The 22,392-nt window shown below is 42.0% G+C and overlaps 1 protein-coding gene across 4 annotated transcripts in view; it reads left to right on the top strand.

Moving 5' to 3' along the window:
* RCAN3 (RCAN family member 3) overlaps positions 1-22,392 on the top strand; it is a 37,354-nt gene that overhangs the window by 3,429 nt on the left and 11,533 nt on the right. For 2 of the 4 annotated variants that reach the window (XM_066270092.1, XM_066270090.1), the window contains exon 2: positions 5,511-5,764. The exons of 1 other annotated variant lie outside the window; for it this stretch is intronic. In XM_066270092.1, coding sequence (XP_066126189.1) covers positions 5,570-5,764 — 195 coding nt within the window. In that variant the 5' untranslated portion in view covers positions 5,511-5,569. Of the gene's footprint in view, positions 1-4,162; positions 4,183-5,510; positions 5,765-22,392 lie in introns of those variants that run through there. One more of the 4 variants, XM_066270093.1, reaches the window with a different exon arrangement.

The following is a 22,392-nucleotide window of genomic DNA, read 5'->3' as shown; positions in this document are numbered from 1 at the left end:
AAACGTTCTGATACTGCAGCCATATAACGACTGCAAGTGGCTGCTCGGGAGCTGCTTTTATTGATGGGTCTGTGCTTAAACAGTTTTCTTAAAATGGCACAAAGTGATTTATTTTTGTAGGCATTATCAGTTCCACCAATGGTTCTGATACGATTTGGGTCCTTCCAACCCAACAATGTATTGATATAGGTTGTGCCTATATTATAAAGTGCTTATTATTGAGCACTAATTATGTATATGCAAAGCATTATTCTGAGCACTTAGTGTATATTCTTTCATTTAATTCTTCTAATATCCAAGGATTATTGTCCCCATTTTATAGTTGAAGAAACCAAAAAGGAAGCAAAGCTATTTACCTAACAGAGTAGAAGGGGAGCCATAGTTTAAATCTAGAAAAGTTATTATGGAGCCTGATAACAGGTCTGATGGGGTATATACTTAAAGACTGTTCAGACTTGCCTGACCACGTGGTGGCGTAGTGGGTGGAGCATCAGCCTGGGAGGAGCCAGGCTTGAAACCCTGAGGTCATCAGCTTGAGAGCAGGCTCATCCACCTTGAGCCCAAAGGTTGCTTGCTTGAGCAAGGGGTCACTTGCTCTGCTGGAGCCCCCCGGTCAAGGCACATATGAGAAAGCAATCAATGACCAACTAAGGTGCCGCAACAAACAATTGATGCTTCTCATCTCTCTCCTGTCTGTCTCTCTGTCTCTCTTGCTAAAAAAAAAAAAAAAAAAAAAAAAAAATACCATTCAGACTTATTTGTAGGTATTGTGGTATTTCATCAATCCATCCTTATAAACTATCAAATATACAGTAATATATAAGGGAAGAAAATGTAACAAGACTATAAAGATTATTGAACTATCTTGGGACAAAAGGCAAATAGTAATTTAACAATAATCTTAAAAAAAATTGAAGAGAGAGCCCTGGCCGGTTGGCTCAGTGGTAGAGCGTCGACCTGGCGTGCGGAAGTCTCGGGTTCGATTCCCGGCCGGGGCACACAGGAGAAGCGCCCATCTGCTTCTCCACCCCTCCCCCTCTCCTTCCTCTCTGTCTCTCTCTTCCCCTCCCACAGCGGAGGCTCCATTGGAGCAAAGATGGCCCGGGCGCTGGGGATGGCTCCTTGGCCTCTAGAGTGGCTCTGGTCGCAACAGAGCGACGCCCCGGAGGGGCAGAGCATCGCCCCCTGGTGGGCATGCTGGGTGGGTCCCGGTCAGGCGCATGCGGGAGTCTGTCTGACTGTCTCTCCCCGTTTCCAGCTTCGGGAAAAATACAAAAAAAAAAAAATTGAAGAGAAATAGAAAGGGTATTATTGAGATAACTGATAGAATTTTAATATAGACTGACTTAGATGACAGTATTTACATCAGTGTTAAATTTCCTGGTTTAGCCTGACCAGGTGGTGGTGCAGTGGATAGAGCATCAGACTGGGATGTAGAGGACCCAGGTTCGAGACCCTGAGATCGCCAGCTTGAGCACGGGTTCATCTGGTTTGAGCAAGGCTCACCAGCTAGAGCCCAAGGTCGCTGGCTCGAGCAAGGGGTCACTCGGTCTGCTGTAGCCCCCCAGTCAAGGCACATATGAGAAATCAATCAATGAACAACTAAGGAACGCAACGAAGAATTGATGTTTCTCATCTCTCTCCCTTCCTGTCTGTTTGTCCCTATCTGTCCTTCTCTCTGTCTGCCACAAAAAAAAAAAAAAAAAAAATCCTGGTTTGAGTAACTGTAGTGTGGGTTATGTTAGAAAATAATATTGTTCTTACACATCTTACTCCCAGTGGTTTAGGGGGATAGTATATATATGTATAAAAAGAAAGAATGATTTTAAAAATAGGCAAAAATGTAAGTAATTGGTAACTCTGAGTTGAGTATACTGGAATTGCTTGTACTATTCTTAAAACTTTTCTGTTTGAAATTATATCCCCTTCAAAAGAGTTACCCAAAAATGAAGGTAGAAAACAGGAAATGAAGGTGTAATATTCTAAGAATTTTTTTTAAGTCAGGTGAAGGATTGTTTCCTATGCGCTGATTTTTTTTTTTTAAGGCGTTGGAGGAAGGAACTTGAAACAAACCAAAAAAAAAAATTATCAAAAATAACTTGACTTTCTGAAATTTCAAAATCTAGCCATTCAGAACTCCCCAACTCTCCCACGTCCGAAAAAAACGGGCACAGTAGTTTCCTCACCTCTTTTAAATGGGTTGGAGGTAGGGGGACATTCAAAACACGAGTGCCTATGAGAGCTAAGATCCAAAGATGGTCCATTTTTAGTGATATTGAAAGATAAATTGGGTTTGTTATATTGTTTCCCTGCCTAAAAACCTTCAGTAGCGTGCTGATACTAACTGGGTTTTATGTCAGAACTCTGTAAGCTTGTTTTTATGGGTTCCTTGCCCACGCCTACCTTTCTCACTTCGTCTCGTGCTGTCCCTACCTAACACAGACACTGACCACACTGGATCACATGGTCTTTGTGCGTGCTGATCTTTCTGTCTTCCTGCCTTTGCCCGTGAACTGTTGGTTTTGCTTGGAATACACTCTCATTTTCTTGCTGAAATTCCATTTATCCTTTAAGTCTTAGCATAACCTCCTTTGGGAAGCTGTCTCTAATCTCATGCAGAATTGAATTTTCCTTTGTCTGTGCTGCCACATCAGTGGTATAAACTCAGTACTCTCTGCTTTCACCCAGCCAGCCTTATTAAGCACATACTGTGAGCTAGAAATTGTATCAGGAACTAGGGATTCAAAGGCACTCATGACCTGGTAGGTAGGAGCGATTTGTAAACAGATAGTCACAAGATAAGTCTATAACAGACAAACAAGCAAAGTGCCATGAGAGCTAAGAACTCCACCTGACAACTCAGGTTGACAAAGAAAAGATTACAGTGAAAGCCACAAAGAGATGCCCTTTTCCCCTCATCGGGTTCCTTTCCAGATTGGAGATCTACGGCACAATAATCTAATTAAACGAATAGGTTTAAAACAATTGTAGTACCTGTGGGCTAATCAAGTAGATAATATTCAATAGAAGTCTAGAACAGTGGTCAGCAAACTCATTAGTCAGCAGAGCCAAATATCAACAGTACAATGATTGAAATGTCTTTTGAGAGCCAAACTTTTTAAACTTAAACTATATAGATAGTTCCATTGTTATTAACTTAATTAGGGTACTCCTAAATTGGCCTTTGCTAAAAACATCCTCAATCTGATTGAGCCGCATGTGGCTCGCGAACTGCGGTCTGCCGACCACTAGTCTAGAACTCAGGAGAGGGAGGTGGAGTCTGAGTATATAAATTATACAGAGCAGTGCTCTTCCGTGTGCTCAGGCAGGCAAGACCCAGGGGCAGATCACAGCCTCTTGGGAGTGTGTACCTTTTCCAAACTCCCCATCCCCTTCATTGCCCAAGATTCTGTTCCTGCTTCCCAGTCAGCTTTTGGTGACCACCTTCCAGGGCTGAGATCATTGTATGAAATGGGAGACAGTATTGATCCACACGTTATGTGAGTGCACCATAGGGAGGCAAGAAACAAAGTTGAGAAGCACTGGTGGTGAGGTAGTTAAATGCTTGGGTGTGGAAAAAACCACCCAGGAAGAGGAAGAAGGGGAAGAAGATGGAGAGGAAACCTCAAAGAGACAAACTGTAAAGTGGGGAAAGAGGAGCCAGTGACAGAGACAGTTGACAAAGAAGGAGAGGCAGGAAGGACCAGTACCCAGAAGGCGGTGGCCCAGGGAGGTCCCAGAGGGCCACTGGTGGGCGACAGGGTCTCCTGCTGTAGAGATAGGTTGAGGCCTGCAGTTAGATTTCCAGGTGTGAAGAAACCATTGCTATCCACAGTGAGGGCAAAGGGTAGTGGCAGAAGTCCAGCAACACGGAATTCAGGAGTGGCTGGAGTTGAGGAAGTGAACTCAGCAAGTCCATTACTCTTTCCAGGAAGTTGGTAGGAAAGGGGGAGAAGAGACAGAGAGGTCGATTGAGGGGAAGGTCGAATCTGAAAGGAAGATTTTCTATCTTCTTTTTTTTTTTTTTTTAGATGTTATTTATTCATTTCATAGAGGAGAGAGAAAAGGGGGGAGGAGCAGGAAGCATCAACTCCCACACGTGCCCTGACCAGGCAAGCCCAGAGTTTTGAACCAGTGACCTCAGTGCTCCACATTCATGCTCCATCCACTGTGCCACCACGGGTCAGGCAATTTTCTTTCTTCAACACCAGGTGGATGAGGACAGGGAACCTTGTTGCTGGGAACCTGGTCCGAGACATGTTTTACTGAAGAAAAGGAACAGATGGAAAAGGAGAAATTGCAAGTACAGGGACCAGTTAATGGAACAAGATCCTTTAGCAGTGGCTAGTGTTGGGAAGAAATTCTTGTTTTGTGGAAGCTCCTTGAATATAGGAACCATGTCTTACTTACCTAATATCCCTAGTAATCCCTACATGCACTAGGCATTCAAAAAATGTTTATAAAAGTGAGTGAAGCTTTTACTTTTTAGAATTGTCTTTTCCTGATTGATGTAGTAGAATAACAAGAAACCCCGCTATTTTTATCCTGTAATTAAACATTCTGCAACGTGCTCTATGTGAGCAGTAGATATGCAGCTTTTATATTCTTTGCAATAAAAGGGGAAATATATTGGGTAATATTGAGGTAATAATAATCACGATCACTTAATTTTTCCGTGCCTGATGTTTCTTGAATTCTTCATCTTCAGATGTGTTGTGTACAAGGCACTCTGCTTGGTGGGTGTGGGTGCAGTTCATTGGGGGAGACAGAGACATGCACATAAGTAGTCCGTATAGACTCTCTTCCACTGGTTGACAGAGCGACACTGTCAGCTCCACCCTTTGGGATTAAAAATACTGATTTTTAAACATTCAAAAAAGTATATTGTTTTGATTGTCATCTATGTTAGATTTTGCCTACTGTAGATATTTCTAATATTAACAAAGACTGACTTTATATAAAACTTTTGGTTCTGTGTAACTTAATTCTTTGAGAGTATATTCAAAAAAACCAAATTGGTGAAGGAAGGTAAAGTCAGCTCATCACAGACCATATTTCAGGGTGCAGATGGTGAGTGAATCAGTGTGGGTTTTATTCTGCCGTGCCAGTTTTAGTGTTGTAGACCTAAAACCCACAACAAATATGTGAAGGCAGTTCTGGTTCACATTTCCCTTCCTACGCCTTGTAAGCTAGTGTACATATTGATGTTATCTTATTTTGTATTATCTTTTTTTCCCTCAATTTCACTAGAAAATCGTTTGCTCTTTTTTTTTGTATTATATCATTGCCATTGAACACAAAATATGCTAAGCAAACCAAATTAGTTAATACAGAATTCACGTATGAAGACTGTAATGAGTTGATTTAAACGCTGATTTATCTTTGCTGATTTATCTTCACTGAATAAAATTGTTTCCTTTGATGCATTGCTGCCTTGAGAATTGACTGGAACATTATTTGGCCTTCAAAGTCTTATCTCTGTTGTTTTCTTCTTTTTTTTTTTTTAACAGTAGGTGCCTGGTAGACATCTTAGAACTTTAAAACGGAAAAGACCTGCTTTTAGGGGATAATGCTGAGGGACACTATGAAATCTTGGAATGATAGCCAGTCAGATCTCTGTAGCAGTGACCAAGAAGAGGAAGAAGAGATGATTTTTGGTGAAAATGAAGATGATTTGGAAGAGATGATGGATTTAAGTGATCTGCCTACCTCACTTTTTGCTTGCAGTGTCCATGAAGCAGTGTTTGAGGTGCCAGAGCAGAAGGTAGGCATACATCCTACCTTTCTCTGCATTTGGTAGCATGTTGAATGTACTATATGTATTCGGGGAAGCAGAGCAGATGACTGCCCATTTGCAAGTTTGTTACTGGTCCGTGACAATCACAGAAAGTGCGTATAACCGTTAGACATTGCTACAGCATTTTTATTGTATTTTATAAGAGTGTCAACCTGCAACAGGGAGAAATATTTATTTTTTTTTTTGTTTTGTTTTGTTTTTAGTTTTATTTATTCATTTTAGAGAGGAGAGAGAAAGGGAGAGAGAGAGGAGAGAGAGAAAGTGGGGAGGAGCTGGAAGCATCAACTCCCATATGTGCCTTGACCAGGCAAGCCCAGGGTTTTGAACCGGCGACCTCAGCATTTCCAGGTCGACGCTTTATCCACTGTGCCACCACAGGTCAGGCTAACAGGGAGAAATATTTAAAAATTGGTCCATCCTCACAAATATTTTGAGAACTACTGGTTTATAATGAATCAGGTTTTACTAAGCGTGTTCATTCATTCATTTATTTACTTTTCGAGCCTGTACTTAAGGAAGCTACTGATTTTTACTGTGGCCTCCGATTACTTGGGAGTAAGTTCACAAAAGAAGGAATTTTTTAAAGCCTTTTTTCTGGGGCTAGTTACATAATTAAGACTATTTTATTACTTTATTGTAACAGTTAACATTTCTTGTTTACTTTTTATAGTTTGACTTGGGCAAAATGATTGAGTTTATTTTTTAAAGGTTACTCTCCTTTAGTTTATTTATTATTTACCTGGAAAGAGAGAGGTTTTGTGTGTTTATTTTTCCATCATGACTTCACAAAAGCCTATAGGTCTCAGCCCTACAGAAGTCAAATAAATAGTTCTCCCATTGGTTTAAATTTTGCACATCCCATTCTGAGACTTTTTCTCACAGTGCTCTCAGCAGCTCTTTCCTTTTGTATCTGTGTACTCAGGGTGTTTTCCTGCCAGTAACTTTCTCGGAGCATGACTCCATGTAGTTTGACTCAATACATACTTGAGTGTCTCCAATGTGTAAGGCACTGTTCCAGTTGCTTCAAGGGACGGAGCAGGAACCAGCTTCCGCCTCAGACAGTTTAGTCCTACAGTGGAGATGATAAGTCATTTAATGTAAGATGGAACACCACTGCCTTTAGAGACATTGAAAGTACATTGGGACCTGACCAGGTGGTGGTGCAGTGGATAGAGCATTGGACTAGGATGCAGAGAACCCGACCCAGGTTTGAGACCCTGAGGACTATGGCTTGAGCGTAGGCTCATCTGTCTTAAGCAAGCAGTCACTGGCTTGAGCCCAAGGTCACTGGCTTAAGCAAGGGATCACTCACTCTGCTGTAGTTCCCCAGTCAAGGCACAGATGAAAAAGCAATCAATGTACAACTAAGGTGCTGCAACAAAGGATCGAAGGATCGATGCTTCTCACCTCTCTCTCTCTCTGTCTGTCCCTATCTGTCCCTCTCTCTGATTCTCTCTCTATCTCTGTAAAAAGAAAGAGGGATGGAGGGAGGGAGATAGAAAAAAGAAAGAAAGAAAGGGAGGGAGAGAGGGTAGGAGGGAAGAAAGGAAGGAGGGAAGGAAGAACAGAAGGAAGAACATTGGGGTGTCAGAGGAGAGAGGATCACAACCAGTTAGAATAAAAGATCTTACAGAAAGATGGCATTGAAGGAGAGCTGTGAGCATTGGGTAGGAGGTGAGCAAGGAAAGGACAGGAAATTCTGGCCAGAGGGAAGAGAATGAACAAAAGAACTGAAATCACTAAGTGTGAACCACTTCAATGTGTAGTAAGCAGTTCAGTGTGGCTGGTGCATACACAGGTGAGATGTAGCCAAAGTCAAGAGAAGTCAGGCAGGAAAGGTGAGTGTGGGCATTCTGCAAAGCTCAGGAGCTTAGCCCTCTGTGGCACATAATCTTGTGAGCAAAGGAGTGACAATTAGTGTTACACTTTAGGGAGATCACCTGACAACTTGGGAAGGCAGAGGGGGGGAGGAGAGCAGCCCCAGGGAGCAGTTAGGAGAGAGGATGCTGAGCAGTAAACCTGCCGGAGATGCTGAAGACCCGGAAGTGGGACATTGTATCAGGAGAAATTCTAGTAGCAGGTCAGTGGATTTCAGGTTAGATACAATTCTTAGTCATTGTAAATTTTATATAAAAGCCTTAATGGTAATGAACTGAAAGTGTGAAATATAAAATATCTATATAGCAAAGTTATATGTATCATTAATTGGATATAAATGTGAGGAGAATCAGATGTTCCCTTTACATTTCTCTTCTCGTTCTGCTGTGTGTATCCTGGGATAACCCGTTTATGCAGGCCATCTACATGAGTGAAAAGAACAAAGCAAACAAAATCCATTTCTGGTGGATTATAGGCAGGATAATTGTGATTGCAATTAAACACTTTTTTTAAAGATTTATTCATTTTTAGAGAGAGACGGGAGAGAGAGAAGGAGAATGGGGGAGGATCTGGAAGCATCAACTCCCTTGACTGGGCAAGCCCAGGATTTGAACCGGCAACCTCAGTGTTCCAGGTCAACGCTTTATCCACTGTGCCACCACAGGCCAGGCCAAATGCTTTATTTTTAAAAGAATTTTAGGTGTTTCTTCTGACTTGAAGAGTTTTTTGTCTTGATAATTTTATAATTGTTGGAATGAACTTTTTTTAAAAAAGTGTGTATGAGATGAGGTGGGGGAGGAAAAGCTCAGGATATAATAAACTGTAAGAAAAATAAACTGAGGAAAAGGCTTATCTCTTCACTTATATTCCTGCAGCAGCACAAGGGTTAGTTTGGTGCATTTGCTCAGCTAATCGGTAGCTCCATCAGGAGCACTGCCGCTTTGGCCCCTAATTTTTCTGTAACAGATTTGGATTTTTCCCAGTATGATTTTATTTACTTGTTTGTTGTTTTTTAGCCTAGTTTCCCCCCCTTTTTGTATGTGTGTATTTTTCTGAAGTTGGAAACGGGGAGGCAGTCAGACAGACTCCCACATGCGCCCGACCAGGATTCACCCGGCATGCCCACCAGGGGGCGATGCTCTGCCCATCTGGGGTGTCGCTCTGTTACAACCAGAGCCATTCTAGCGCCTGAGGCAGAGACCAGAGAGCCATCCTCAGCGCCCAGGCCAACTTTGCTCCAATGGAGCCTCGGCTGTGAGAGGGGAAGAAAGAGACAGAGAGGAAGGAGAGGGGGAGGGGTAGAGAAGCAGATGGGTGCTTCTCCTATGTGCCCTGGCCGGGAATCGGACCCAGGACTCCTGCACGCCAGGCCGACGCTCTACCACTGAGCCAACCGGCCAGGGCCTCCCTTTTTTTAAAATAAGGAAAACTTAATCAGGCTTCTGATTGAGCGTAAAAGCTTTTAAAAATACAAATTGACTTTTTATAATGTAAGAAATAGGACTGTTCTTTCTGTCTTAGGTCTGTGTGTCTGAGAGGACTCAGTAAATGTTAATGCAAAGCAATATTGTTGAAACGAACTAACTTTATAAACAAAAGCACATGATTTTTGGATTATAGTCCCTTCACAAAGTACTATCCTAAAACTCTCTCTACTGATCTGCTCACCATAGAACATATGATCTGAGTTGTTTTTCTAATGATAATGGTTAGGGCAGTGGTAGTCAACCCGGTCCCTACCACCCATTAGTGGGCGTGCCAGCTTTTATGGTGGGCGGTAGCAGAGCAACCAAAATATAACTCAAAGATAGATTTAACTATAGTAAGTTGTTTTATAAAGATTTATTCTGCCAAACTTAGTGAAAATCCAACATAAAGTACTTGGTAAGTAATTATTATTATATGTTTTAACTTGCTGTAACTCTGCTTTATAAATTTTATAAAGTAAAGTTACTTCCCTACTTTATAAATCACCATTACTGTGGAACCAGTGGGCGGTTAGAAAATTTTACTACTAACAGATACAAAAGTGGGCGGTAGGTATAAAAAGGTTGACTACCCCTGGGTTAGGGTATATAGAATATAGAAAACATCTCTACTTGCTCTTTTGGTCCTGCTTTTTGATCAGTGACACTTAGCATCTTATACAGTTCTCAGGACAAGATAACACCTGTTAAATGTTTATGAATGAGTTGGAGCATCTTCCTGAGCAAAGTAAATAAATGTGTGTTTATGAATGAATGGGTTCTGTAAGGTGGTTGTCAAGGATTGGTGCTGTGATGAAGAAATACAATTATGAGCTGAGTGAGGTTCAGTCGTACATCAGAGAGTTCATCTGAAATGAAATTATAATCTCAGATTATAATTATAAAGAAGACCTTTGGGTCTTCTTTTGTGGTCTGTGTAATCATATGCACAATATAAATCTTTCTATGTAGCATTTCATCCTACAACCTCCATTTAAAGAGAAAATACTATTCAAGAGAAGTAAATAGTCTTTGAAAGTTGCTTTTCGGACTAAATCAGTTGAGTGCTTTCCGACACAAACTTCAATCCAGAAGTAGTAAATCCTTCCTTGAGAAAGTGGTTTGTTTTAAATTTGGGAATTAAAAAAGGGATTTAAAATAAGAATGTTTCTGTTTAGCGAACTGTGTTTTTAATAGTGCATGGACTATAATCAGGTTTCAGTAAATATTTGTTTAATTGAATCTGTAGTGCCATTCTGGGTACAGATAAGTGGAAAAACATCCTGTGTCCATAGACTGGAAGACAGTATTGTTAAGATGTCAATACCACTGAAAGCAGTTTACAAATTCAGTGCAATTTCAATCATAGTTCAATGGTATTTCTTGCAGAAATAGAAAAACTCATTTTAAAATTCATGTGAAACCTCAGGAGATCCCCAACTAACCAAAACAATCTTGAAAAAGAACAAAGTTGACTGATTCACACTTCCTGATTTCAAAACTTACTACAAAGCTACAGTAGTCAAAACAGTATATACTTTTATGTCAATTATATCTTAATAAAAAATAAACCAGTATGATAGTGGCATAAAGACTGACATATTGATCAATGGAATAGAACAGAGACCCCAGAAGTGAACTTTTGCCAGAAGTGAACAGCTATTATAAAACCAGAGAAGTGTTGACAAGGAGGTGGAGAAATTGGAATCCTTGTGCAACGCTGGTGGGAATGTAAAATGGTGCAGCTGCTATGGGAAACAATACAGCGGTGTCTTAAATTTAAGCATAGAATTACCATATGATCTAGCAATTCTGCTTCTGGGTAGGGACTCAAATAGATATTTGTGCATCAGTGTTTATAGCAGCATTATTCACTATAGCCGAAAGGTGGAAACAACCGAAATGTCTACGGATAGAGGAATAAACAAAACGCAGTACATACTGTACATGCAATGGAAATTTATTTAGCCTTAAGAGTGAATGAAATTCTGATGTGTGCTACAGCCTGAATGAACCTTTAAAGACAGCACAGTGGGTGAAATAAGCCAGACATAAGAGGACAGATACTACTACGAGATACCTAGAATAGTCAGCTTCAGAGAGACGAGGCAGAAGGGTGGCTGCCAGGGGCTGGGGAGGGGGGATAAATAGGAAGTTACAAGATACAGGGTTTCAATCTGGGATAATGAAAAAATTCTGGAGAAGGGTAGTAGTGATACACAACAGTGTGAATATACTGAAGCCAGTGAATTGCACACTTAAAAATAGTTAACTGGTAAATTTTGTGTTTTGAATATTTTACCATTATATAAAAATGCAAGGAAAGAACCCGTTTTCTTCACTTTTTCTTTGTAACATTTATATATAAGTATTTTAAAAATATAATGGGCTTTTATATGTATGTATACACACGAGTATATATGCACCTACATGCATACATAATTCCGAGTATGTAATATGTATGTATGGGACACCTTTTCACTGCAGCTGTTGCTGCAGATTCTGTCGCAGACTGGTAGCAAAGTTGGTGGATTTGCACTGGGTCCTCAGACAGCACCATAATGTATAGAATGTTTAGGGATTTTCAAGTCTCTTTTAAGATTTTGAAATGAAAAAGCTCTCTTCACTTAACTTCAGTTATATTTGTAATTTTCATTGTGAATACTTTGTCTCAAAAAAAAAAAGGTTAAAAAGGATTTTAGGTTACTTAGTTAAGTATCCTAGTTGGCTGTTCTTGTTCTTAGAGATCGTTGGTTTACAGATCCACATTCTTCCTCCCTTCAAGTCTGCAGTAAGTGCTATTTGAACGTTGTGCTGGGCACCGTTTAGTTCTAGGGAGACAGGTGAACAGGATGAAACGCCAGCCCTCACAGCACAGGGACAGGAGGGCAGTAACGTGCAAACTAGTGAATAAGAAGTTGAGATGATAGCAAGTACTATGAAGAAAATAAAATAGTGGAGGGATGGAGAATGACTTGATGGGTGGCGATTTTTAACTAAAGTAGTCAGGGGAGGCCTGTATGAGGAAGTGACATTTGAGTGAGACCTGAATGATGAGAAGAACTAGTATAATATTTAATCACGCTTGGCTTCCTATGATTTAATTGAAATACATCCTAGCTTTCTTTTTTTTTTTTTTTTTATGATAGAGACAGAGTGGGAGGGACAGATAGAGACAGACAGGAAGGGAGAGAAATGAGAAGCATCAGTTATTCATTGCGGCACCTTCATTGTTCATTGATTGTCTTGGGTGGGGGGGGGAATAGAGCAAAGCAAGTGACCTCTTGCTCAAGCCAGCGACCTTGGGTTCAAGCCAACACTTGGGCTCAAAGCTAGCAACTATGGGTTCATGTCTATGATCCCATGCTCAAGCCAGCGACCCCATGCTGAAGCTGGTGAACCTGCGCTCAAGCTGGCGACCTCGGAGTTTCAAACCTGGGTCCTCTGACCAGAAAGAAGACATACTTCTACACTGGAATAAATCACACAATCAGCATTTGTCCTTCAGCACCTGGGATATGCTGGACCTGAGTGAGTGTGTGAATGGATGAACAGTGAGAAAGAATTTAACAAGGCGGACCTGGATGGAGAAAAAAATAGATCTTCAGGTTACTGCCGGTCACAGAGCACATAGGCAAGGCCAAGAAGGAAATTTGTTTTGATCTTTGTGCATAACTGACCTCCATGAAGAAGAATCCAGTCTTGCTGCTCCATATTTTCCTTATGTGCTTTAATAATTCCATATTGGCCACTTCCATTTGCTTTAAGTGGCTTTTCATTCTCCTTTACTAGCCTGACGCCCTGAATACATGCAGAACAAAGCACTTTCAAGGCCCTCATCGAACAGTCGGTTTTAAGAAATAGAAAAAAAATGTAAAATTAATAACATTAAAAGCCACTGAAGTGAAAACTTTTTTCAATATGTAGAATTTGAATATAACTACCATAAAAAAGAAATTTCCTCTTCCTTAACTCAAGTTCCAACTTCATAACAGCGTAACACAGTCCTCCGTGTCATAACAGAGAAGCAGTTTTCTTTGCTTCAAAGGGTCAGAGGTCATACGCCAAGTTCTGAAGGGTCCTGGGAAGATAGACATTGATCTAATTAATTGGTGGTGCGCTTTGTCACCCACTTTGCCGGTCTCCTGGGATGGCACATCTCCTAGGTGACTGCTCCAGGCCTGCGATGCCTCTGAATCACTAAAGGACCACTAGGAAGGCAGATTCTAATTTTCTGTTGGCAACCCCCATAGCAGCTGCTGTCTTCTTCATATTATGGCATGCATACACCTCCTGTCTGTTGACTCCACATCATACAGAAAAGCCACTGTTTTTTTGTGTGACCACAGAATGGCAAGTGGACTATTGCAAAAGCTCTACCCTGTTTCTGCTTAGTACAGTATTAGTACTCTCAGCTGGTGTTAAGTAGTCACTCCTTCTAACCTCAACAGTAACCCAATGAATTGGGTACTTTTATTGTCCTCATTAGCAGCTAAAACTGTAGGCACAGCTTACCCATGTCGCACAGCTGTGTGAGAGAGCCAGGAGCCACTCAGATGGACAGCCTAGCTCCAGAGTTCTGTTACTTGAGAAAAGAAGTGGCTGGTAGAAGCCTTAAGACCTTCCTGAGGTTTTTCTTTTGTGGTCTCATGTTTGAAGAAGTGAATGTTTTGTTACTGGATACTGAAAGGAGTATTTTGTCCATGCTAATGGCCAAAGAGCAGAGAGCTTCCAGTTCTCAGGAATGGATAGTGTCCTCTCACGACCCTCTCACATGTGGAGGAGGGGTTAGTATGTTCATCAACGCAAGTACTCTGTCCCCAAAGTCACAGAGAAGACCACCATGTTGATGACACTGTCTCTGGGCCATCTGAGCATCTGCAGGCTGGCACACACCATTCTGAGGCTGGGCGTGAAGTTCACCCTGAGCCTGGGCTTCCTGCTCTTTCCCACCCCATGGACAGGGAGAACAAGAAAGTGGAGTGAAGAGTCAAGCGGACATCCTGGAGAGTGGGGACACGGATCTCCCGTGCAGCTGGCATGGATATACGGTACTGACCATGACAACGGCAGTCTGGGTACTAGCAACAGCAGCCTGGGCAACTGAAACTGTTTCCTTTTCCTGGGGAAATGTACATGGTTTTCAGAGGAAGAACTCACTTCTGTGGTTTTCTCACCTCTGATGTCTTAGATTAGCAATTTTCAACCCGTGTGCTTGAGTGCGGTACCTTTATATCTTGAAAAAAAAAAGAGAGAGAACGAGAGGAGACTCTTCGGTAGACACCCTGGCTGCTGCCTAATCAGCTTAACTATCATATTAATGATAGTTAAGACACACTGGTGTGCCGCAGAACGTTTAAAACACGCATACCTGACTGTGGCGTCTGGGGCACTGACCTCTTTCCCCTAAGGTTGCCAAATAAATAACAGCAGCCAGCATAACTCTAGCCGTCCAGTGTGAGTGAATCAAAATTATACTTCTTTTATTTTTTGGTCATATCGGCAAAAAATATCTTTTGGTTTGCCTGAGAATTTTAGTAATTAGTTTATGTGTGCCATGAGATGAAAAAGGTTGAAAATCACTGTCTTAGATCAAAACTATATGTTTGAGTCTTAAGTGCCATCTTGAATCTTTGGATAATTGCCCGCCTGTGATCTGACTGCCTCTTCAAGATGCCCACCAACCAGCTCTGCAGGGTGGTGAGCTCACAGGTGGAGCTCCAGGCAGAATTCTCTGCTTCCCACCTTTTGTCTGCTCTGCTCAGTTCTGTTTATCTGCTCTTTCCTCCAGGGGGCTTTGTAATAGGCTCCTCTGTCTTTGCTCTTTTCTTTTCGTTAGACAACCAAAACAACCTTTAGGCTAAAAAGAAGAAACTATTGCTTCTGCTGGGGGACGATCAAGAGCTGGGATCTCATTAGAAGTTCTCACAGTTCTGGTTTAAAGATTGTGCTTCTCTTATCAGTTGTCCCCGACTTTCCTGTTTACCCTTGGGTTGCGGGTGGGCAACAGGGTTTGAGTGTTATTGATTGAGTGCGGTACCTTTATATCTTGAAAAAAAAAAAAAGGGAGAAAACGAGAGGAGACTCTTTGGTAGACACCCTGGCTGCTGCCTAATCAGCTTAACTATCATATTAATGTGATTGGGTGGTGGCTGTGGTTGCAGATCTCATCCTCACGAGGCTGGCTGGGTTTTCCAGGTGTTGTGAGACTAGCAGTTGGCCACCAAACTGCTTGAAAATGGCTTCTGCGTTGTGCACACATCTTCTGTAAAATCACAATCATAAATCTTTCCCAGTTTAGCCACAGGAAAAAAGAGAGGTGCTTTTATAACTACAATTATTACTAGTAATTGAAGATGGAAAACAGTAGCTGACCAAAGCCACCTGACTGTGCTCCCAGCTAGATCCGTGGCTCTGGCCTTCACAGGCCCCGGTGCTCCCTGTCTTTGCAGGCAGTGTGACCCACCTCACCCTACCCCTTCTCTTGTTTTCCCTTCTACTTTTGTAAAAATTGATTTTAGAGAGAGGAAGGGAGAGAGAAAATAAAACATCTTTGTCGTTCACTTATTTATGCATTCATTGGTTGATTCTTGTATGTGTTCTGACTGGGGATTGAACCCACACCTTGGCATATCAGGATGATGCTCTTAAGCAACTACCTGGTCAGGTCCTCCTTCTACTTTTTAAAATAATTTGGCAACGGTTGGCTCAGTGGTAGAGCGTCGACCTGGCGTGTGGAAGTCCCGGGTTTCATTCCAGGCCAGGGCACACAGGAGAAGCGCCCATCTGCTTCTCCACCCCTCCCCCTCTCCTTCCTCTCTGTCTCTCTCTTCCCCTCCCACAGCCAAGGCTCCATTGGAGCAAAGTTGGCCCAGGCGCTGAGGATGGCTCTGTGGCCTTTGCCTCAGGCGCTAGAATGGCTCTGGTTGCAACAGATCAACACCCCAGATGGGCAGAGCATCACCCCCTAGTAGGCGTGCCAGGTGGATCCCAGTCGGGCGCATGCGGGAGTCTGTCTGCCTCCCCATTTCCAACTTCAGAAAAATACAAAAAAAAAAAAAATGATTTATCACTAACACCTTCTTGTAGATGGTATAAGGAATATTTCAGATCTGGGGGGAAAATCATAGTCCTTTAAGAATTCATTTTCCAGTAAGGCAGAGTATATGTTTATAAACATGGTGACTATTAAAACAGAAATCAGTACTGAATAGGTAGTATTACATGTATTCTTTGAATTTTAATTCCATTTCATGCTTCTTTCTGATCTGGAAAGGGGTTGAAGGCGTATACATGCTACAGGCCACAGGTTATAGAAGGATTTTAAATTGTGGTGTGTTCCGCCTGACCTGTGGTGACGCAGTGGATAAAAGCGTCGACCTGGAATACTGAGGTCGCCGGTTCAAAACCCTGGGCTTGCCCGGTTAAGGCACATATGGGAGTTGAAGCTTCCTGCTCCTCCCCTTTTCTCTCTCTCTCTCTCTCTCTCTCTCTCTCTCCCCCCCCCCTAAAATGAATAAATAAAAATAATTTTAAAAAAAGATTTATAAATTGTGGTGTGTTCCGCTCCCCTCTGGCACTTCTGGATTTAGATCCAGAACTTTTACAAGTGCTCAGGTTCTATCAAAGTCCCATTATTTAATCCACCTACCTAGGAGTGTGTACTTTTTCTCTGACCAGTGATGTCTGCCCCTCTGGCTATTTAGTTAGCAGTGACCCCTAGGACACCCATCAGCACTGGAGACTGCCTCTGACACCCATGAGCCTGCAGCCTCTGGATGCTGGAGAGATGAATGTTTCTGTCTGTCTACAGAAAGGCATAGAATGTGAAAAACCTCTTGCCTTAGGATGTCAAAGATCATTTCACTTCTGAGTACAGGGAAGCATCGCTTCTTCTCTGCAGTGAAATTATACCTCTTAATGTGGAGGAATCGGTGGGCGCCTCAGGGTTTTTTAGTCCAAGGCAAAAAGTACAGCAAAATTGTTTTCATGGCTTGCTCCTCAGTGAAATGGATAAACTTCACATTCTCTGCTTCGAGATAGTATTTCCAGAAAGGTCACTTAGATGCCATCCTCATCTGTTACTCCTTGAAAGCTATCTTCCCGTAAGACCTTTCCACTTTTCTCCTTTAATAATTTTAGTACGCCTCTTGCCCAGCTACAAAGTGCTCTTCTTAAATTCTCAAGAAAGCTGTAGGTTACATGAGTTCCTTGCACATTTTAGGATGCAAGTTATTTGTTGTCATTTTTACTGCTTCTACTCTATATTTTATGGAAAACTTATTTACATAATAAGAAAGGCCTTAGGGATTATTTTGGACGGGGGGGCTGAATTATTTGTCTTATTCCTTTAGATGTACTGCCAGAGGGGTTTAGAGTGGGGGAAGAGAGAGAGTAAGAGGGGGAAAGCAGGAAGCATCAACTCATAGGAGTTGCTTCCTGTATGTGCCTTGACCAGGCAAGCTCAGGGTTTTGAACCAGTGACCTCAGCATCCTGGGTTGACACTTTATCCACTGAGCCACCACAGGTCAGCCTCTCTCTCTCCCTCTCCCTCCCTCTCTCTCTCTCTCTCTCTCTCTCTCTCTCTCTCTATATATATATATATATATATATATATATATATATATATATAATATCTCTATATAAATATTATATCATATATCATATCATATCATATTATAGTAAGTGAGAGGTGGGGAGACAGAGAGACAGACTCCCGAAAGCACCCCATCCAAGATCCACCCAGCGAGCCTCCTATGGGGGGATGCTCTGCCCATCTGGGGCATTGCTTCCACAACTGAGCTATTTTAGCACCTGAACCAAGGCTGTAGTGTCATACTCAGCACCCAGGGCCAACTTGCTTGAATGGCCATGGCTGTGGATGGGGTGGAGGGGAAGAGAGCAGAGGGAGGGGGAGGGGTGAAGAAGCAGATGGTCACTTCCTGTGTGCCCTGAACAGGAAGTGAACCCGGGATTTTCATACACTGGTCCGAGACTACCGCTGAGACAACCTGCCAGGGCCTAGCCTCCATTATCTTTTTTTTTTTTTTTTTAACAGAGACAGAGAGAGTCAGAGAACGGAATAGACAGGGACAGACAGACAGGAACGGAGAGATGAGAAGCATCAGTCATTAGTTTTTCATTGTGCGTTGTAACACCTTAGTTGTTCATTGATTGCTTTCTCATATGTGCCTTGACCGCGGGCCTTCAGCAGACCAAGTAACCCCTTGCTTGAGCCAGCGGCCTTGGGCTCAAGCTGGTGAGCTTTTTTTGCTCAAACCAGATGAGCCCACGCTCAAGCTGGCAACCTCGGGGTCTCGAACCTGGGTCTTATGCATCCCAGTCCGACGCTTTACCCACTGTGCCACCGCCTGGTCAGGCCATTATCTTAATTAGAAGTAAATGTGCACCCTGAGCAGGTAGCTCAGTTGGTTGGAGCATTGTCTCTATGTGCCAAGGTTGCAGGATCAATCCTCAGTCAGGACACACACAAGAATCAACCAATGAATGTATAAATAAGTCGGACAACAAATTGATGTTTCTCTCTCTAAAATCAATAAATAATTTTTTAAAAAATAAATGTGCAACCATCACTTAACAGGATATTATAAATTTTTTTATTTAGAACATTTTTTTTATTGATTGATTTTTTTAGAAAGAGAGGAAGGGAGAGAGAGAGAAAAAAAAATGACTGATTTATTGTTCCACTTATTTGTGCCATCACTGGCTGATTCTTGCATGTGCCCTGACCAGGGATCAAACCTGCAATCTAGGCGTGTTGGGATGTCACTCGAACCAACTGAGCTACCTGGCCAGGGCCAGATCATACTAATTTTTTATCATTAGAGAATTCAGAAACTTATAAATGTGAATTATTTCTAAACTAATTCTAAGGAGACAAATAATTTGGTTTCTGAATTGCATTATGTTTGTCACAAGTTATTTGTCACAGGTAATCTTCAGTCTGTGTTTATGGATTCTTTCTTTTTTATAGCAAGCAAAGCAAGAGTTTATTGGCCGTGCAGGAATACACTCAGGAGAGCTGGAGCAGGCAGCTCACTCGCGAGAACAAGTGCCCATGTTTATGGATTTTGTCCTCACTTCCTGCCTGTAGTCCTCCAAATCCCTTTTGCGCTCCTGCCCGGTTGCTGGGGACAGCCTCGGGAATCTCTGTGTTGACATCTGTAGGTTCATAGAAGGGCAGAGCTTCCAGCTAAGGGCTCTTACCTTATTCCTCACATAGGAAATAGCAGTAGTTTTGCTTCCACATTAATTTTTCATGCTTTCTACAGCACCTCACAGCTAGAAGTTCTACATTTCCTACACCATATTTATGCTGCACCAAGGGAAAAATTGATGTGAAAGAGAGGGAAAGAACTAACAGAACTTTAAAAAGCATGCTAATCAACTCTTGCACGGCTTCTTTTTTAATAAGTCCTTTTTTTATAAACTCATTAATTTTAATGGGTGACATCAATAAATCAGGGTTCATATGTTCAAAGAAAACATGTCCAGGTTATCTTGTTGATCAATTATGTTGCATACCCATTTTTTTTTAATTAATTAATTTTTTTTTGTATTTTTCTGAAGCTGGAAATGGGGAGAGACAGTCAGACAGACTCCCGCATGCGCCCGACCGGGATCCACCCGGCACGCCCACTAGGGGGCAACGCTCTGCCCCTCTGGGGCGTCGCTCTGCCGCGACCAGAGCCACTCCAGTGCCTGGGGCAGAGGCCAAGGAGCCATCCCCAGCGCCTGGGCCATCTTTGCTCCAATGGAGCCTTGGCTGCAGGAGGGGAAGAGAGAGACAGAGAGGAAGGAGGAGGGGGGTGGAGAAGCAAATGGGCGCTTCTCCTGTGTGCCCTGACCGGGAATCGAACCCGGGTCCCCCCGCACGCCAGGCCGACGTTCTACCGCTGAGCCAACCGGCCAGGGCCCATACCCATTTTAATAAGTCTTAATTGGTTCACGGGTATTGGAATTGAGAGGAGAGAGACCCATATAATAACCCTTTGCTGTCATCTGCATGTTACATTCAGTTACAATGTATTTCTGGAGTGCTACAAGAAATTGTTTTGAAAGGAAAAAGAAAGATGTGATTATCAAGTAGCTGTTTAGTTTGCAAGATAACTTGTGTTATTGTCACTATGAAAAATTCATTGTGGGAAATTAGGAATAAATACATGGTCCTTTTACCCTGGGAAAGGAGAATTGTTTTATGTGCAGAATTACAAAATACTGATATTTCATAAACCATGCTTAATTAGTTCTTCCTTAGTCTTCTTTTTTATTATGTTCAGTGTTGGAGTTTCTTTTTTTTTAAGAATGTCTTTTTTTTTTAATTTTTTTTAAATTTTATTTATTCATCTTTAGAGAGGAGAGAGAGGGAGGGAGAGAGAGAGAGAGAGAGAGGAGAGAGAGAGAAGGGGGGAGGAGCTGGAAGCATCAACTCCCATATGTGCCTTGACCAGGCAAGCCCAGGGTTTCGAACCGGCGACCTCAGCATTTCCAGGTCGATGCTTTATCCACTGCGCCACCACAGGTCAGGCAGTGTTGGAGTTTCTTAAATAGCTCATGTGAGAATTTTAATATTTAGTATTCAAAATATGTTGAAAGTAAGCATCTACCAAGAATTAAATGGAATTTTGAAAAAGTGATAAAGCCAGCTATCTTTGAAAAGGAGGCTGAGCAACCTTTGCAAAGTGCCTAGAAGTATGAATAATTATTAGTATTTACATGTTTATATTTATTTTTAGAAATTACATGGTATTTTAAAATCCTTACTATCTTTATAAAGTTATTTTTTATATTACTTTTAATATGTAGAAGTAATATAGTAAATAATAGGATGGATCTTACAGCTTACCTCATTTGTAGTCATTGAAAATCCAGCCCTTAGCACAAGATCTGGCATGCAGTTGGTTGCTTAATATATATTTTTAAATGAATGAACAAAAATTAAAATACAATTTTTAGGATAAGTTACATTTTTTTAAAAAATGAAGTATATTTGTACATCAGGAAAATAAGTATTTGTACACAAATCATTTTTATTTTGTCCAATTGGAGATATGTTGCAGTAGTATGTATAATGTTCAAATTAAGAGAGGTTAATAAGTGAGGTAATATATGACTATCAACAGGCAGTGGGAAGATTTCACATAGATCAAAACCAAAGCTAATTTATATTGGGTTACCATTAGGAAACCTAAGGAGTATTTCTAAAGATATTGAAAATGTTCTTAGGTCTCTATTGCTATATTTATTAAACCATTGCATAAAGGTGACCAGGAAAGCCTGACCAGGCAGTGGCGCAGTAGGTAGAGCATTGACCTGGGACACAAAAACCCAGGTTCAACCTGAGGACACTGGCTTGAGCCCTCCAGTCAAGGCACATAAGGGAAAGTAATCAATGAACAACTAAGGTGCCACAAGGAGGAATTGATGCTTCTCACCTCTCTCCCTTCCTCTCTTGTCTATCCCTCTCTCTGTCTCTCTCTCAAAAAAAAAAAAAAAAAAAGTGACCAGTAAAGAAAATTAGCCCTGGCTGGTTGGCTCAGCGGTAGAGCGTCGGCCTAGCGTGCGGAGGACCCGGGTTCGATTCCCGGCCAGGGCACACAGGAGAAGCGCCCATTTGCTTCTCCACCCCTCCGCCGCGCTTTCCTCTCTGTCTCTCTCTTCCCCTCCCGCAGCCAAGGCTCCATTGGAGCAAAGATGGCCCGGGCGCTGGGGATGGCTCTGTGGCCTCTACCTCAGGCGCTAGAGTGGCTCTGGTCGCAACATGGCGACGCCCAGGATGGGCAGAGCATCGCCCCCTGGTGGGCAGAGCGTCGCCCCTGGTGGGCGTGCCGGGTGGATCCCGGTCGGGCGCGTGCGGGAGTCTGTCTGACTGTCTCTCCCCGTTTCCAGCTTCAGAAAAATGAAAAAAAAAAAAAAAAAAAAAAAAAGAAAATTAATGTTGTTGTTATTCTGGTAATTGAAGTTAGATTTTTCACTATCCTAATTCATTAACAAATGAGAGAACTTTTTTCTTAGCCTCATAGAATGACTCGAATGCCACTCCTTTTCTGCTGTATTCAGTCTCAGAATACTTAGGGCATGTATGATATAATTTTACTTCTACCAAAAAAAAAAAGAATGCTATTTTTGTGGAATTGTATACTCTTAAGTGAAACTTGAGAAAAAGTCAGTTGGTTTTCCATCGTAAAGGAAGAACGGAGGCCGTAGGTTGTGAGGCATCCAGAAAGAAG

This window comes from Saccopteryx bilineata, chromosome 3, assembly GCF_036850765.1.
Source record: "Saccopteryx bilineata isolate mSacBil1 chromosome 3, mSacBil1_pri_phased_curated, whole genome shotgun sequence".
Taxonomy (NCBI): Eukaryota; Metazoa; Chordata; class Mammalia; order Chiroptera; family Emballonuridae; genus Saccopteryx; species Saccopteryx bilineata.
This window is presented reverse-complemented; position numbering and strand designations above follow the sequence as displayed.